General features: G+C 44.7%; 1 protein-coding gene across 2 annotated transcripts in view; it reads right to left on the reverse strand.

The window, feature by feature from the left end:
* The window catches only part of Grhl2 (grainyhead like transcription factor 2), a 142884-nt gene that overhangs the window by 73888 nt on the left and 50005 nt on the right, over nt 1–18991 (reverse strand). For both annotated transcript variants that reach the window (XM_059247562.1, XM_059247561.1), the window contains exons 4-7: nt 16290–16683; nt 7885–7940; nt 6214–6370; nt 3280–3391 (exon numbers count right to left, since the gene is read on the reverse strand). In XM_059247562.1, coding sequence (XP_059103545.1) covers nt 3280–3391; nt 6214–6370; nt 7885–7940; nt 16290–16683 — 719 coding nt within the window. The remainder of the gene's footprint in view (nt 1–3279; nt 3392–6213; nt 6371–7884; nt 7941–16289; nt 16684–18991) is intronic.

An 18991-nucleotide genomic window follows, 5' to 3' on the forward strand; every position in this document is an offset into this window, starting at 1 on the left:
GGGGGAAGGTATGTGGTGGGGGAAGGTCTGTGGTGGGGGAGGTCTGTGGTGGGGGAAGGTCTGTGGGGGGGGAAGTTCTGTGGTGGGGGGAGGTCTGTGGAGGAGGGAAGGTCTGTGGTGGGAGAGGTCTGTGGAGGAGGGAAGGTCTGTGGTGGGGGAGGGGAAGGTCTGTGGTGGGGGGGAAGGTCTGTGATGGGGGGAGGTCTGTGGGGGGGGAAGGTCTGTGGGGGGGGAAGGTCTGTGGTGGGGGGGGAGGTCTGTGGTAGGAGGGGAAGGTCTGTAGGGGAGAAGGTCTATGGTGGGAGGAGGTCTGTGGTGGTTGGGAGGGGTCTATGGAATTTGACCTCTGGCAGGGATAGGAGTGAAAATGGAGGGAACATAGATGGGGGCTAGTCACCTTAGCACCCTACAAAGTGAGGTGAAAATACACTCATGCCCATACTCAAAACTGTGGCAGGCATAATTTAGAGACTGTGAGTCCTATAATGCCCACCTCTAAAGACTGCCGGGCATGGTAGCACACGCCTTTAATCCCAGCACTTGAGGTAGGCAGATCCTTTAAAACTGAGGCCAGCCTGGGCTACAGATGAGTTCCAGGTCAGCCACAGCTACAGAGTGAGACCCTGTATCAAAGAAAGAACTTAGGCTTAGGTCAACAAGATGGCCAGTAAAAGATGCTTCCAAGCCTGAGGGCGTGAGTTCAATTCCAGAAAACCATATGGTAAAAAGAGCCAATTCCCACAAGCGTCCTGACTTTCACATGGGCGCTGTGGCACACCCATGCTCACACACACAATGAACTTCAGTTAAAGAGACCTTGCCTCAGTTTCTTATTCCAGCTTGAAGGTCCCCGCCTGGAGGGCTCAGATGAACTTAACCACAGACACTGGTGGAAATTTGGGAACTGTCTTTTTGTTATTGTTAGACTTATTTATCTTACTTTCTGAGTGTTTTGCCTGCATGGATTTATGTGTACCATGTGCATACCTGGTACCCAGGGAGGACATAAAAGGCATTGGATCTGGAACTGGATTTACAAATGCTTGTGAGCAATCATGTGGGTGCTGGGAATTGAACCTGGGTCCTCTGCAAGAGCAGAGGTTAGCAAAAGGCTTAAGCACTGCGCCATCTCCAGCCAGGGAATGTGGTTTTTTGAAGCTTGGCTTTAACCTTCAGCTACATAGTTTCTCCCTGAACAATTTTCAAGCTGCAGTTCAAGTCGAAGTTCTGAAATCATAGGAGAAAAAGCTGATTTTATGCTTTGGTCTCAGGCTGGAAGCAAGCAGCCCAGTCTCCCATGAAGCTTCTTGCGAAAACTCAGTTCAAAGGTAAAGTGTGTGTGTATGTGTTTGCATGTGTGTTTGTGTGTGTGTGTGTGTGTGTGCAAGTGCACTTGTGTGAGTGTGCATGTGCACATCTGCATGCACACGCACTCCGCATTCACACATGCTTGGGGAGCTCTCTGGAGGAGAAAAGGCTGGAGGCGAATGGGAGGTAATAAAGAAGAGATTTATCTGAAGAGCTAGAGAGGCGGGAAACTACTGCCATCCCTGAAAACTTAACCCTGAAACAGTGTTAGAGCTGAACCGCCAGACATGCCAGCAAGACGCCTTTATTACTTGTCTTATTTGAACTGAGCCCATATTTCTATTTAATTGCTTCTCTCATTTTCTTGAGCAATAATTATAAGACTAACTTTTCAAATAAAATAAAATTGTTCCTCTGCTCTACACAGGCGGTTACAGGACAGGTTAGGGCAAGTCTCCCCGGTCCTTTGTCCCGGTCTCGGGGTTTCTGAGCACTGGATTGGATTAGGAAGACAGTTCTTATCCCAGAACTTGTCCTGATTTGAGGAGAACTCACTCACACAGTAGACCCTTCTCCCTGTCCCCTGTGTGTCTCCCTCAGTCCACCGAAGCCCTCTGTGTGGGGGGCTGAGGGAAAGGAGGAAAGGGAGTATCTTAACGCTTCTACGGAGTCTATTAAATTAGTTTCCAAATGTCCTCTGGTGACTCTCTAACCTAGTCACTGGCCAATCTCTGCCATTGGTCCAGGGAGTTACCGAGGTTGCCACGAGGAAAATATCCACAAAAGCCCTTGTGTTGTATCAGAAATGAAAGCAAGTATCTTTTTACTGCTTAATACTTTATGATGCCCGGTGAAAAATCTGCCTTCTGCCTACATTCACTGGGACCACAGCCTCAGTCTAAAGAAGGGGTTATGACCATAAATATAAGAAAAGGTATTTTTTTATATGAATAATGTTGCTAAACCCATCTATTACTGCCTATACTTTCAAGAAATGTCTGGAAATTTTTAAATATGCTCCCCAGTTCCTCCTACTCCTCTCTGGGTCTAGGAAGCTGATCTCCACAAATTCTACGTCTCGGGGCCTGTGCCCCCTGGCCTTGGGTTCGATCTACCCGTGAGAAGCCCGGGCAGGGAGCTCAGAAGCAGGAAAGCCTGGGCACTTCTCCCAGTTGGCACTGAGCTTGTGGCTGGCTGCTGCTCCTCCAGGGTTCCACCTCCCAGTGGAAAGCTGCTTCCTCTGTGGTCCCAGCTCCCGCTGGGTGGCTTCCCCTCTGGTTCTCCAGCCCCTCAGATACCATCTGGATTGCCTCCCAATACGCCATCCTTTCCAACCTTGGCAAGGAACTACCTGACTACTTGGCATGGTGTCTGCCTTCTGTTTGGAACCTGGGTAGACGGTGCTGTCCGGTGCCTGCTTAGTCTCCAGAGAGCAGATACTGCATTGGGGAGTATACGAGAATCTCAGCAGACTCAGTTCTTCTTGACTGGCAGGCAAGGTCTCTCAGATCTTTCCCTGACCACCTACTCTGCAGCAGGTATACACGGGAATGAAAAGGACTTGGGACAGAGCTGCAGATAACAGGTCACTATAGAGTCACATGACACCCCCCCTTTTCGAGGGCTCTTGATCATAATGGGCCTGAGTTTTATTATGTAGAGGGGACAAGGGTTTATCCGACCTGTTTGGCTCAAACACAGGGCTGGAAATGTCTTAGAATCTGGCACGGTTGTTGCAAATGCGTTGCTGTTGTTATAGAAGTTAGAGCTGATGGAAGGGAAATGCTGTTCTCTGCTCAGCCTGACTGATGTGCAGCCTGATCTGTGCGCTAAGTGTGTTAACGCAGATAGCATGCACAATCCAGTGCCTGGCTTGGCAAAGGGCTACACAAGCCCCTGCTGTGGTCACTGCACTGGGCTCTGACTGGCAGCCTGCCAGCTTGCCAGAGCCTAGAGAGTCAAGCAACTTACCGATATCGAGGACCCTCTGCTTGGCTGTGTGTTGCCGGGAATGCCAGTATTTCCAGTATTTCAGCTGTTCGTCTCGGTTTTTGTCTTCACTGAAGACCACCATCACCACACTCTACAGGAGAGAACAGAAGCCATTACCCTCTGTTCAGCATCCCACTGCCTCACACAGGCCCCACGTCTGGCAGCTCCACCATGGGTGTGTTTCTAGAATGTACCTTTTATTGTTTAAGGAAAGTATGAAAAGCCAGGTATGGTAGGAGCTCTGGCCTTTAATCCCAGCACTCGGGAGGCAGAGGCAGGCAGATTTCTAAGTCTGAGGCCAGCCTGGTCTACAGAGTGAGTTCTAGGACAGCCAGGGCTACATAGAGAAACCCTGCCTCAAAAAGAAAAGAAAAAAAAAAAAAAAACAAGTCCAGAGAATAGGGCCAGGAGATGCCTCAGTGAGTCGAGGTGTTTGTTGCCAAGCCTGACACCTGAGTGAGACCTCAGAGACCCACAGGGTGGAAGGAGAGAACCAACTCCCACAAGTTAGCCTCTGAGCAGGCACTTGTGCATGCACGTGCACACCCATACACACACACACACACACACACACACACACACACACACACACACACACACATTAGAAACAGCACAGAGACACAGAATCCTGTATCAGTTCTTACTGCATCACCATAAACAATCAGACAAAGTAACCTGACAAGTTGGTTGGTTTGTGTGGTTAGCTAGAACACCAAAGGCGTTTGGTCTGCACTGGGCGTAAATAAGTCTGAAACCTTGTGTCTGAAATGGAATTGGTGCCATTTGTAAAGAAGCAGGCATCCACCTCTCTCCCACGGAAGTGCCTCAGGCCGGAGTGGAGCAGGTAAAGAGAGTCACACAGGAAATACAGAAACGCTAGGAGACAAACTCATTGATAAACAGAGATTTAAAACCTCCACTAATTTATAACCCAAAAGTCCAAGGGCAGCTGTACACTTCAAAAAAAACGTGGCTTTTCTTTACATGAGCTAGAGAAACTAACTCTATTTCACAGAAATAATCCAAACCTCACTTCAGTCCTGAATTACAAACAGCCCCCATTAAATTAATTTATATGTATTCACTGTCATTTATGGAATGCAGGCGGCAATGCCCCTGTCTCAACCTCCAAAGTGATAAAATTATAGGTAAGAGATACCAAACCTGGTTCAGATCACATTTTCAGCCAAAATGGAACAAAAGGAGATAAAACTTCCATATTAACCAATTTTTTTTGTTTGGTTTGGTTTTGGGGTTTTGGTGGGGGTTTTTTGTTTGTTTGTTTGTTTGTTTTGTTTTTGTTTTGTTTTTGAGACACAGTTTCTCTGTGTCTCCCTGGCTGTCCTGGAACTTGCTTTATAGACCAGCCTGACCTCGAACTCACAGTGCTGGGGTTAAAGGTGTGCGTCATCATACCCAGCACAAAATTTTCATATTAAAGGACTTCCATGATCCCAACAAAGTAGAACTGTTGGGGAAATTCAAGCTGTTGTCTCATCCTTAAATGGCTGCCACCTTTTCAGAGTGTTCACATGGTACTTGGAACTCATGCACATATGATTAAACTCTTAACCTGGGATTTAAGATTTTTTAAAAGAAAAAAAAATGCATCCCAGGTATTCTTCCCAGACACCCCTGTCTGGAATGGAGACCCCTGGGAGAAATTTCTCTGCTTTTCATCCCTTCAGGAAGCTCCACAGAGCCGTTTCTGGTCGTAGTTGGTTTCCTTGGTGGTGCTGGGGATGGAGCCCAGAGCTCACACAGACTGGGACCAGACAAGCCCAGCCCAATGCTTAGAAGAGTCAGGAAGCTGGCACCTGGGCCGGGGCCCCTCCCATCTCAGCTGCCGCCACTTCCTAGCTTCTGAAAGCCAAGTTCTCGTATGTGTACTATTACAATAGTACAGGGAGTGATGTTATTACTATTAAAAAGGGTCGTGGTTAGTTTCAATAAGTTATTGGATATGCGGTGCCTAGCACAGTCCCTCATATGACGAAGACACTGTCACTGTGTGACCTGTTGACGCAGCGTGCCCTCCATCCTGGTTCTGGCCACAGGGTTGGAGCGTGTTAATGTTGCCCACAATGGACAGTGTCCTGGAACCTTCTGACCTCCGATGGGCTCACCGTGCATAGGAGCCTGGCAGACATGTGGTGGGGTCATTGTGCTCTAGATGTGCTAAGGTTCCCTACTTCTCAAGCTGAAATGCTTAGTAGGACTCAGCTACGGACAGAACACGGTCCTCTCAGCAGCACAAAGCAGTTTATAGGAAACTGGGAAAATCTGTTCTGCAACACACCAGGAAAGTCCTTCAATCCTTTCTAAAGTCTGCAGTAACTTTCCTTTCAAGAAGAGATGAGTGAGCTGCCCCCTCCCTGTTGGGAGAGGTAGACATGCCAGGCACTGGCAGGCTCCCAAAACAGACAGTGAGGGGCTCCAGTGTCATTTCCCACGGATGAGATTGATACTCATGACCTGAAATCCCTCCAAGCCACTGCAGGTGGGGATCGGACCTCACCTTGTGAGTCCTGGGTGCGCTGGGGGCTGCAGAAGGCTTTGTAAGGCTTGTAATGGTCCAGGGCGAGGCAGGAAATACTCTCAGCCACCCTGCACCCACAAACACATCCTGATTTACAGATCAACTGAAAACAACCACATAGCCTACCAGCCGTGAGTGAGGTCAGAAGAATTCCTTGGATACAGTGAAAAAGCATGTTCAACCAAGTTGCTCCCCTGGGGTTTATCGGTTACTGATTAAAATGATAAACTGAGAGCCAATAGGTTCTCTTGCACCAAACTGTCTGAGTTATTTATTTTGGAATTTTTTTCCCATGCCATTCCACAAGGATGTGAGGGAGCAATTCCACCCCTCCAGTCACCCCGTACTTTTATTTTGAGAAATGCGGTCCGTACCCTGACTTTGCTGATGGGGTGTCGGAAGCATTTGTTGTCTCCGGTCTCACTGAGTGTTATGGCATAGAACTGTCCTTTGTTGAGGTAGGTCATGGGGCCCTCCCCCTGCTTCTGACGGAGAGATTTGGTGGCTTCCAGGGTGTACTGAAATGTTCCACTGCAAAGAAAGAAGAAAGAGCAGCCAGCTCCCTTGAGCATTCCTACCCCCGAGAAGTTTCATGTCAACAGTATTTTATATGAATACTAACAAATATTTACTATACAGACAACATACAGAATATAGCAGCAGAAATGAGTGCAGACCAAGGGTCAGTGCTACACAACACACACAGTATTTTTAACCGTGGCTCATAAACTAGATGGTTTAAGTGGGGAGAAAGTCCAGGATGTGCTGGGCAAACTCATGCCCAAGAACCAAGGGCAGATCTTGGGACATTCAGCTTAAGAACAAGTCAAACATCACTGCTTCTCTTCATTTTATGTATCTGCCCAGTTTTCTTTGCATCTGCCACAACTTGCTTAAAAATATTTCAAAATATGAAAATTCAAAATAATTCAAACATTCACTACTAAGCATTGAATTCCCTCCCTAACAGGGCTGTTTTCCTCCATTTTGTTTGTTTGTTTTGCAATAAAGGGAATTAAAGCTACGATGTCACACGTTCCAGGCCAGGGTCCTATCACTGAGCTACATCCTTGGCCCTTTCGTGTTTCGTTTTGAGAACGGGTCTTGCTGCGGCTTACGCTTCCCTGGAATTTGGTTGTGACCAGATCTACCTCAAACCCCTGAGCCACTGGCATCACAGGCATGTGCCACAAAAATTGGCCTGTTTCTTGTTTTAAAACCTGCAAAAAGATTCATGGTGAGGCCGCTCCACATCAGGGGCTTAGAGGAGACGGCTTGCGACGATTGGTTTACTGCCTGCTTTTGCAAATAAGGTTTTACTGGGACAAGAGTGTCTGATGTTTACTGTCTAGCTCATTGCAGAAAGAGCTGCAGGTCTTTGCTCGAACAGTTTCTCTGATATTTTTAAGATATAATCTATAAAATAAAAAACATTGACTTTTCCTAATTCTGTAGACTGTATCGATTGCTTAAAATTAATATAATAGGTATGAACCATATATTTTTTTTATTTAATTTGTTTTGGTTACACTGTGGGATAAACCACAGAAGGGGACCATTAATAAACTCTGCACTTTGTGAATCACTGGTCCCTCTCCACTGGGTTAAGAACTTCAGCCCACTCACCCCTTAGTCTCCAAAGGCTTGGAGCAAAGATCACTCAAATGTGACCTCACTTACAGGATTGGGATGAACTCTGCTTTCTCTGTTAGATACTTTGAAATGTTTTATTTATATCACTTAAGATTTTCTTTTAAATCTTTTTATTTGACAAAAATCTGAGGTTGGAGCTGGAGAGATGCTTCAGTGGTTAGGAGCACTACTCTTCTAGAGGACCCAGGTTTGGTTCCCAGCACTCACATGACAGCTCACAACCATCTGTAGCTCCTCCAGTTCCAGGGGATGGAACGCCCTCTTCTGGCTCTACGGGAACCAGGTACACATGTGGTGCACAGTCATATATGCAGAAAAAACACCTTACACAGAAAATAATAGAATAAAAAATGTAAAAGGCTATCAGTTACATGCCTCCCCTGGTGACCTACCTTGTTGTCTGGTCATACATGTACTCTTCAGCACCAACAGAAGCACTCCGAAATTTCTGAAAATTTTAAATTGTAGAATTAAACCAATAGGCTGAGAATGTATATAAACATTAAAAAAAAATGTAAATAATAATATAGTGGTAACCATTTCCTGTTCCCATTTCATCATCTCCTGGGGAGGGGAAAACGTTTCGGATGCTGTGTCTTCAAACATAGAAACCATGTCTTCAATTTTATGTTGTCTCTAACACTTCATTCCAAATGTTACAAATTCAAAATTAATGGAAGACCAATTGCAGAGACAAAATGACAGAGCAAAAGGCACACTAGTGCAGAGGTTAGAAGCATAGTTCTAGGGTAGGACCACCAAGGTTCAAGTTTAGCTCATTTACCTGACACTCATATAGAATTGTGTGGTATTTTCTCTGTTAAATGCTACTCATACGCTGTGGTGAGGCCAGCCTGGTTAAGAGAGTGAGTTCCAGTTCAAGCATGATGGGTAGAGCATGAACATTTTATATGTGTATTAAATCCTAGTAACTAGTAACATATTGGCTGTACCCAGGATCCTCTAAGCACCTCTCTTAGCAGATGTTTTTAGAGTAGATTTTGGGAGGAGGCTCTAAGGTTAGTAATGCGAGTAATCCATGGAGTCTGCTTAAAGGGTAAAGGAATTTATTAGGGAAGAAACTTCACTACAGCACAGGAGATTTATCATAGGGTCCTGGAAGGCCCAGTTACAATCCCACACTGCTCTTCTGCCTTGTCTGTCTCAGCATCCAAACCCACGAGGGAGAGAAGAGATCTACCAAAGTGTGTGCATCTCAGGTCTGAAGGGTAGCCCCAAGCCACGCCCCAGGGGCAGGTACTTCAAGGTCATAGGCAGGTAGGGCAGTTACCTGCTACATCTCTAGGGGTGGTGCTTCAAGGTCATAGATAGAACAGCTACCCACTACAGGTTAGTGTTATACAAACAGCAGTCTGGGTCCTGGTGTGTGTGTGTATGTTGCTACCTTTAGACAGTTTCAGTTTTTAATGCCAGGCTAAGTGGCATCTTTACGTTTTCCTCCAACCTCCCCACATGCCGTGGCCCATGCTCACACACAAGAACACACACACACACACACACACACACACACACACACACACACACACACACTCTTGACCTATAAAGCAAATATAATATTGGTGAAAGGGCATACACACACGTTGTCCACACATCTGGTCCTCCCTCTCTGACTCTGAGTTGTCCATGGAACCCCTCCTTCCTCCCACCTCCATTCTTTGTCCAGTACTTCAAGAGTTGCCAAATGACCTTCGCAACCCCCACCCACCGTGTCCAGAATTCAGCATGCTCTTACTCTGCAGTTTCTATTGACATATTTACAATTCTTTATATCTAGTCGTATTCCTCAGACCCAAGAAGACGGTCTTCCCTCAAAGTTTAACCACCCACACGAACCCGTGCACACTGCACAAGTGTTGGTTGACTGAGTAATCATGACGGGGAATCGAATGCATTGGTTTGTGTTTCTTTGGCAATCAGTCAATCTGCAAACTCTTCAGTGAGAATTTTCTAGAGCTTCACCATCTGCTTGGCACCAGAAGAAACATAGAAATTATAAAAGATACCGTCTTGGCCTCAAAAAAAAAAATTGGTTGAGAGGAATAAATTTACATAAGAAGCAACAACAAAGTAAACTAAAATAGAGCAAACAACTGGGCATGAAGTCCGTGCTAAATCACTTATTCATTCATGTATCCTAGAGGAAGCACGTAGAGTGGGCACCGTCAGGAAGAAACAGGAAGTCTGTGGAGATTCCATCATCTGTGGCTTTGGTTGACAAAAGGAGCTGAGAAAGTAGTAGTTCAGGTAAAAGGGGGCCACCCTGAGTCAAAGAAAGAAAGGCAAGGGGTACAATCGCGGAGCATCCATAGAGCCAAGGATACAGCCATGGACAAATTAAGAAGGAAGGACCTCATGGTCTAGATCCTCACAGTCCACCGCAGTAGCCGCTAGCCATATGTGCTATGCAAACCTAAGTTGTTGAAGACTTGACTGCTCACTTACTCAGCCAGCTAGCCACTAAGGTGTTAAATCTGGCTATCAACTCATCCCATTGGAAGGCACAAAAGGACATGTTCATTGTTACAAAAGTTCTGTTCGGCTGAGCTGGTCTATGGTTAAGAATTAGGAAATTTTGAAGTAGGACAGTTCCATGATGCTTTCAAAGGCATTTGAGGAAATGGCTTTGGATAGGAAGGATGATTTCCAAGGTTTGTGTTCAAGGACTCTGCAACAATCCCAGCAACCCTGGAGAGTCAGCATTAGAGCATGGCCCATATGAATCTCTCCACACCACCAAGCTTGGCAGCCTAAGGATGGCACGGGACTCGGAACACACTGGACTTGTGAAGCCCGTGATTCTACTCTCCCAGGTGGTGTGAGAACATATGATACTGTGAGAACTTATTCTCTCAAACATTGTCAGTAAATGCAGGCCAAAACCAGAATTCTGCTCCAGCTCATAAATGTATATGTGCAGTAAAAAATAAATAGATAGATAGATAGATAGATAGATAGATAGATAGATAGATAAATAAAAAGCTGATGCCAAGTGTGTGACTGTCTTTCTTCAATGTTAATTTTTCTTTAATTCTATTATGTTATTTTTATAATCTTTTTAAAAAAACTAAGTAGATTAGAAAACATCACAATTAGCTAGGTGGTAGTGGTGCATGCTTTTAATCCCAGCACTTGGGAGGCAGAGGCAAGCCTGGTCTACAAAGCAAGTTCCAGGACAGGTTCCAAAGCTATACAGAGAAATTCTGTCTCAAAAAAACAAAAAAATAAATAAATAATTAGAACCAGATGCTTCATTAGGGCTTTCTGACCACAGCTGTCGGGGTCCTCCACTCCACGCAAACCTTTTAATATTATTTACATTGTGATAAAAAAGCCAATAGACACAGTGTCATGTAAAACATCTACAGATTTCTTATTCATTTGGACTCGGTAAAGAAGGTATGATACTGTGTGTACAAACCACACGTAGGGCCGGCCCCATCTCTGGCCAACTCAAAACAAACAAGGTTATTAGGGGAGATTTTTTTGCTTCATAACACTTTGTCTGGGCATTTTTTTCACCATGCTGGCCCTTTGCTTATATATTATGGTTTCCAATTTGATGTTTTTATGGTGTGGTGTGTGTGTGTGTGTGTGTGTGTGTGTGTGTGTGTGTGTGTGTATGCAGATGCGTGCACTCTCTTCTGCTTTTTCTTTGGATTTTTTCCCTGTTTATGTGCTTTTTTTTTTTCTGCTTTGTTTTCTTTGTCCATTTGCTTTCTAAAGAGAGAAAAGTCATGGAGTTGAATGGATGGGGAGGTGGGGAAGATCTGGGAGATGAGGAGGGGAACCGTGGTTACAACACATTCTATGAAAAGGATGTATTTTCAATTAACAGGTGTGATAACATATATTAGATCCTTACATACCAGCATATTTAAAATAAGTATTAGCATTTTAGTTTTGTTCTTGAGGAGAGAGGCAAAGAGAAGACATCGGCTAAGACTATACCACAAGAAGACAAGAACTCTTTACCTGTGGGGCAATGTGATACAGCTAAACAAAGCTGTGTCTTTCCTCACTCAACACTGGTTTCAGCTTTACCACTTTTGTTTGTTTGTTTGTTTTTGTTTTTGGAAACAGGGTTTTTCTGTGTAGCTTTGCACCTTTCCTGGATCTCACTCTGTAGACCAGGCTGGCCTCAAACTCACAAAGATCTGCCTGGCTCTACCTCCCGAGTGCTGGGAATAAAGGCATGCGCCACCACCGCCCAGCTCAGCTTTACCATTCTTTCAATCTTCTGCCCAATTATGCTGAAAATTTTCTTCACACCAGCTGATAAATCACGTGTGATAATTACTATATTAAACAAGACCAGAGCGGGTCCCATTTTCATGAATGTTTTTAGTCTAGTACGGGAGAGCATTCATCACACTCATGAATAAAAAAATCCAAGGCTAGGATGTCTGTCCTTTGACGGTAGCTCACTCGCTCACCATGTGTAGGGCCAAGTTCAATCCCCATTACAAACTGTGCTACCGATGTGCTAGAGCACGTGTGTTCCATGAGGGCATGTCGCAACCAAGGAGGACCCATACCACTTCCTGACTGCTACACACAGCAGCGATGTTTCCAGTGTGACACAGACAAGACTGACAGAGAGGCACCATCCTCCCCTGAACTCCACGTTCACAATGGCAGCTACCAAAGCGAGCAGCAGTTCCTCTGAGTAACTGTAGCTTTCTGAGCAAAGACACCCTTGGCCGGCCATGTCGGAATCACGCACCTCCAGAACAATGGTTACAGAGGTCCCCAGGTTTACATTACACAAGATCCAACCCAAACTGCTCCCTTGCCTCGTACTCTCTCATTTGTCAATGAATGTTGTCAACTCAGCCAGTCTCAGACATTCTGGGGTTTGCTGGAAAGAAATACTAGTCTTTAGATAAGTTTTCCTTAATCAAATTTTCCTGGTGAACGACTTCACACTCATGCTTACAATCACCTGGCAAGGAGAAGGCCAACGATCACAGATCCATAGATCTATGATCTATGTCACAGATCATAGATTCATAGATCATTCAACTCACGTCACTTCAGTGGAAAAACATCTGCAAAGCAAACCCTGATTTTCCGAGACAGAAAGAACAGCTGACTAGTGAGCAGGACTTCCCTTTCATATCCAGCAAGTTTACTAACTCAAGGACTCCAAAAAAGCCCCAAGTACAAGGTTCCTTCACAACTTTCTTTATCTCCATCACACACATATCTGATAACGTGTCCCCCAAATAGTGTGACAGCTCCTTGGTCCACATCCACACACTCTTCTGTGACTTACATATCTCTGCACCAATGGCAATCCACACACGAAAAATCACGGACTTCCACGGGACTGAGTGAGGCTTCAGCTATGTGCTGTTCTCTAACAGCACCCCTGAGAACTTGGGGGCAAGTCAAGTATTCTACAGTATCAGACTGCAAGATCCCTTACTCAGATTAAAACTCCAAAAGGTTGGTGCTGATCTTAAGTGTTGTCACATAAGCTGACTGGCATATATTTTCCCCCTTTTTATTACAAGGCCATTAAGTCTAGTTGTAAAACTACCAAATTCAAGGAAACGTGATAGCCCCTTGGGGTAGAGAATTGCTTAGCTCTGACTGTGCCCCCCTACCCCCCGAGTTCAGAGAATGTGACAGGCACTCATAAGCACCCGGTGGCAGCCATGGCAGGGTTGCTAGTGTCCCTTTGAGAGTGACTGCTGCTGGCCAACCTGAAAGATAAGCCATATCTACTGGGATAGATAAGGAACATTCAGATTTTAAACAAACACTGGGTGGGTCATTATCTTATGCAATAGAATTAATAAGAATCTTAAAGTGACACTCTTCTCCGAGGAGACAGGTGAGTAACAGTTTGCCTACTGGCTACGATGACCAGTCCTCCTCCACTAAAAAAACACAGGTGACAATCATGACATGGTTGTCACTTAGAATGCTGCTGCTGCTGGGGTGTGACTGTGTCCCTTAAAATTCCCGTGTAAGAACTTGATCCCCAACAGTGTTAGGAGATGGGTCATATAAACCGGCCTCCAGTACTGAGCGTGAGTTCGTTACTGCAAGGGTGGAGCTGTCGTGAAAGCTAATTTGTCATCTATCACACGTGTGTAGCCTTTCACCCTCCTGCCATGAAACAGTCGTCATCAGAGGTGGCTCACGGCTCTTCGGTGTCTCTGTCCCAATGGCACTGAACAGGAAGCCCGATGAGAGCACTTGGCATGGCGCCAGTGTCCCTGCCTCTCTTGAGAAAAGCAACAGTCCCTCCACACACCACTTTATAGGCCTGGAAACGCCCATGCCATTCACTCATCATCGGGGAATGCTCCCCCATGACAAAGCATGTGCTCACTGCAGTCTAGGTCAAGAATCGGAGAGCTGGCCCCCAATGATATCCTCCGTGGACAACCTAAGAGTCCATGGCAGTAAGTGGACACAAGAATGTCTTTTCAAAATTAATAAATGGTGCTGGAACAACGAGGTATCAGGATACACAGGGGACCCCAGCCTTGCTTCACACCATGTCTAAGATGGGCCAGAGATGGCTCAGCAGGTGGGGTCTGACAAGCTGAGTTCAGTCTCCAAGATCCACATGGTAGAAAGAAAAAGTAACTCTCGAAAGTTGTCCTCTGACCTCCATCTGCCTGTGCACACACAATAAACACATCAAAAATAATAATTAGGCCAGGCAGAGGTGGTGAATGCCTTTAATCCCAGCACTCAGGAGGCCAAAGCAGGCGAATCTCTGGGTTTGAAGCCAGCCTGGTCTACAGAGCGAGTTCCAGGATGGCCAGAGTTACACAGAGAAAACATGTCTCAGAAAACCTGATGATGTTGATGATGATGATGATGATGATGATAAATGCAAATTCAGAGCCAGGTGCATTGTCCCAGCTTTTAGTCCCAGCACTTAAGCAGCAGAGACAGGTGAATATCTCTGCAAGTCTGAGGACAGTCTGGTCTACATATCGGGTTCCAGGACAACCAGGGCTACATAGACCCTGTCTCCAAAAGACAGAAATAAATACACTTAGAAAAAAACTATAAAATTATTTTTTAAGTGGATCAGAAACCTATATCTAAGGGGGAAAAGTACCAGCTATCCAGAAACACACACAAGAAAATTGTCAAGATGTTGGTTTAGACACACATATGAGAAAATTATCAAGATATTGGTTTAGACACGCATGAGGAAATTGTTAAGACATTAGTTTAGACACACATGAGGAAATTGTTGAGACATTGGTTTAGACATACACATGAGAAAATTGTTGAGACATTGGTTTAGACATACACATGAGAAAATTGTTGAGACATTGGTTTAGACATACACATGAGAAAATTGTTGAGACATTGGTTTAGACACACATATATGCACATATGACATTGTTAAGACATTGGGTTAGAAAAAGACATCTTAACATTTAAAAGCATAAACTATAAGACAAATTTAACAAGATAAATTGATCTGATTACGTAAAGATACAAAGACCCTGGGCTTAAAAGCACATAGATGATAAAAGCTTATATCCATTCCCCTTACCTAAAGATATCTTTATAACTTAATAAAAGAAACTGCCAAAGACTTGAACAGACACTCCACATAAGATAAAAGGAAAGGCAAACAATTACATGAGACAATACTCAGACTCATGAGACATCACAGAAATGCAGGTTGAAAACAGAATGGCCACCACCGAATTATCACTAAAATAGCTGAAGTCAGGCAGACTAGTCATGTTGGCACGTGGTATGGAGAACAGGAATACTCTTACATCACTGATCAGAATAAAAATAACTCATAAATGCTATACTTTATCTATGTGCCTGATAAAGCACACGTATACCTTATAATCCAGCAGTTGATCCCAGCCCTAGGCACCCACAAGAAATGAAAGACTACACCTGCTAAAACATACACCTGTCTGTTCAGCAAAACATTAATCATGATAACCCCCAACTGGAAGCAACCAAATACCAACCAACTAATGGATTGGTAAACAAACTGTGATATACACTCACCTTGGGATCATCGATTTAAAAACACAAACTGTTTGCATATAAACAAAAATAGATAAATCCAAAAAATATGCTAAATGAAAGAAGACAATATGAAAGAATATATTGTATTCAACTTACATGAAGTTTTAAAGGAAGTAACGTTACAGTGACAGAGGCTGATTAGTGATTGCCAAGGGCCAAGAGAAAGAATACTTCAAGATCAGAGAGGTCCATTTTGAGGTAAGAACTTTCTGGATTGTGGTTCTGACGTTGACTACCCAATTGTATATAGTTACTAAAATTCTACATTTATGCAATTAGAACTTGTGAATCTAAACATGTAGATAAACAAAAACGGTTGCACTGTGAGTACAGCCTGAGAAGACTACGATCTCTCTATTTGTTACAAAGTACACACACATAAAGACACTGGATTGACAATGCCACCACCTGGGGTATTCAGTCTGACAAAAGCTGCAAAGAGCTACAGTGTTTAAAAATAACAACGGGCATGCAACATTTTTAGCCACTACCATTTGGAAAGTGTCAAAGAGATGAAGATGATAACTGAGAAGCAGTTAAGTGGAACTTGACCAAGTTTCTTCCTAACCCCTCAGAAATATTTAAGACTTAAACCAAAACAAAACATAACCTAAGAGACAAGACAGAAATATACCTCCACATATTTAAAAATACCAAATTACCAGCAAACGCATTAAAAATAACAAGAGTAGGTAAACAACCCCCTGAGCGGAAGACGGAGAGAGCTGTGTTCGGGACTCACCTCCGAGGCCCCGTCTTTGAAGCTCTCGCTGTAGGTGCTGTCGGGGGTGCTGCGCTGGTCGTCCTTGAGATAGGAGCTGTGGCTGGCTATGGAGGGCAGGTCGTACTGAGTCTGCTCAAAGATGACCACGCGCTGCTCCTCGCCGTCCGCGCGGGGATAGTGCACCGGGGGCGCCATGAACACGGGCGTGAAGTCCTCGGCTTTCACCACGGTGATGCCCGACACCGGGATGACGGCCGGGCTCTCGGTGATGGACACGCTGTACTGCTCGCGCTTCGAATTCTCCACGTGGTCTTGACTGAGGCAGAGGTTCACCGGGACAGTCTTCAGGACCTGCACTCGGTTCTCACCTCCGCTCAAAGTGCTCTGGGCTTCACTGGTGCCAAGACAGTTTCTGTGTGTTCAGACCCGGGACATGACAGAATTAGAATGCATCTCCACTTAAAAAACCCTGATAAAGCAACCGTGGCGGGCAGCCATCCTGCTAAACCGTGAGGGGAAGGGCTGATAGGAACTTGGCAATGGGATGTGGATCTTTGTGTCATTAGAACTAAGAGTGCTAACTACGTGTGCACCTGGGTGGCACAGAGTGAGGTCTCACAACCTTCTATAAAACACACACCCCACTTTGGGGAAAAAAAAAAAAGGTGTAAAGACGGCCCTAAATCTTACCATGTCTTGACATCTAACTTTCAGCTCTGCATAATCAGAGAGCCGGGAGACTGAATATCAGAATGGGCGGCAAGGCACACCCTTACTGACAAGGGAAATTCATCGTGGCAGAAACAAGCACAAGAGGAAGAAGGGTGGAAGGAACGGTCTAGAGTAAAAGCAGCTTTTAAAGCTTAACTAGCAGCCCTGCATGGTGGCACATGCCGTTAATACCAGTGTTCAGGAGGCAGAGGCCGGTGGAAGTTCCAGGCCAGCCTGGTCTACATAGCAAGTTCCAGGCCAGCCAGGGTTACACAGTGAAACACTGTCTTGAATAAATAAATAAAACCTGAACATCCAACAACAATAGGTAGATGTTATATGTTATTTGGACCTTAACTTGAACAATCAAAATGATAAGTATGAAGTTTTGTGACTTTTGAGGCAGTGACTTTAACTGTGAATTTGGCAATATTTAATATTGCTAAAGTAGTTATTAAGATTTTGTTTCTAATAAACTTTATTTATTTCTTTATAATAAAATGTCCCTCCAGGCAGTGGTGGTGCACACCTTTAATCCCAGCAATAGCAGAGCCAGGTGAGTTCAAGGCCAGCCTGGGCTACAGAATGAGTTCCAGGAAAGGTGCAAAGCTACACAGAGAAACCTTGTCTCAAAAATAACCCAAAAAAAGTCCCTAGTTTTTAGAGATACAAACTAGAAGTAAAGGTGAAATGATTTAACGGGGGGGGGGGGGGGGGGGGGGGGGGGGATTTGACGGGGTTTGAGGAGAACATGGTGGATGACAGGACAAACGCAAAACCTGTCATTGCTGCCTGCCCCATGGGATGGACTGGTGTGCTGCCTGACCCGTGGGATGGATTGGTGTGCTGCCTGCCCCGTGGGATGGATTGGTGTGCTGCCCCGTCGGATGGGGGGCGGGGCTCCTTGCTCCATCCTCTGCTCTGTGTATGAATGACACTCTCAATGGAGATCCCTGTGGCAGCTCATGCTTGCAATACCAGCAACTGGGAGGCTAAGGGAGGACTACTCAAGTTTGAAGCCAGCCTGGGCTACTTACTGAGTTCCAGGCCAACCTGTGCTATCAAGTGAAACCTTGTCTCAACCAGAGAGAGGAAAGATACAGCCATGGTAATTTGAAGGGTTGACAGGAAGGATATTTTTCACTACTTATGAAACAAAATAAGAAATTATCATTATAATATTTTCATCAGCTAAGAAATAACAGTCCATGGATATCCCAGCATTTAATTACTTTAGGGGTTTAAGGAAATGCTGAAGTACAATGGGATCATTGACCACCGCTGTGGTACGGAGAAAGAAAGCAGTTTAGAAAGTTAAGTTTGGGCAGAATATAATGAAATACTTTCATTTATATTAAAGAATTTGGGTAGAGATCAGGAATAAAGAGGAATGTGAGATTGCTGTAGATATTAAAAAGTGATCTTGCTAACAAAGACCCACTGCTCAGCTAAGCTGGGGAAGGAGCGTTTGTGAATGGTTCTCTGGAACAGAGAAGAGAAAGTGCAAGTTTTTATTGAGCTTCGTCTTTGTTCATTGTGAATTTGAGTTACTTTTATCCAGCATGTCCTATCTGGGGTTAACTGGCATATTGTGTTGAGAGAAAAAAATAAACGTTTGAATAAAATTGGTTTTCTCAAGAATCAAGCTTTCCCAGTTTTTCTCTTCATAAAGGAGATGAATAGTCTCTGCGCTTACCTACCAGGCAAGAGTTGGTGATTTTAGCTTTGATTTTTTTTTCAGATAGAATTTCACAGTGAAGCTTCAGAAAGAATGACTCTACGTAAGCAAGGACAACAGAAAGACACCTGACGATCTGTCTGAGGCTATCACAGATCTGCAGCGCTGACTCTAAAAACTAACACCCCAAGGAATAAAGCCTACAGGTCTGCAAACGCAGGACTGTAAGCAGTAAGCTGTTCTCATGGTTAAACAACAGAGTGGTCACATAGAAGACACAGTAAAGATTCAGACATTATGTTTAATGTGACTCCAGTGAGCCAAATGATGC

Source organism: Peromyscus eremicus, chromosome 20, assembly GCF_949786415.1.
Source record: "Peromyscus eremicus chromosome 20, PerEre_H2_v1, whole genome shotgun sequence".
In the NCBI taxonomy this organism is placed as follows: domain Eukaryota; kingdom Metazoa; phylum Chordata; class Mammalia; order Rodentia; family Cricetidae; genus Peromyscus; species Peromyscus eremicus.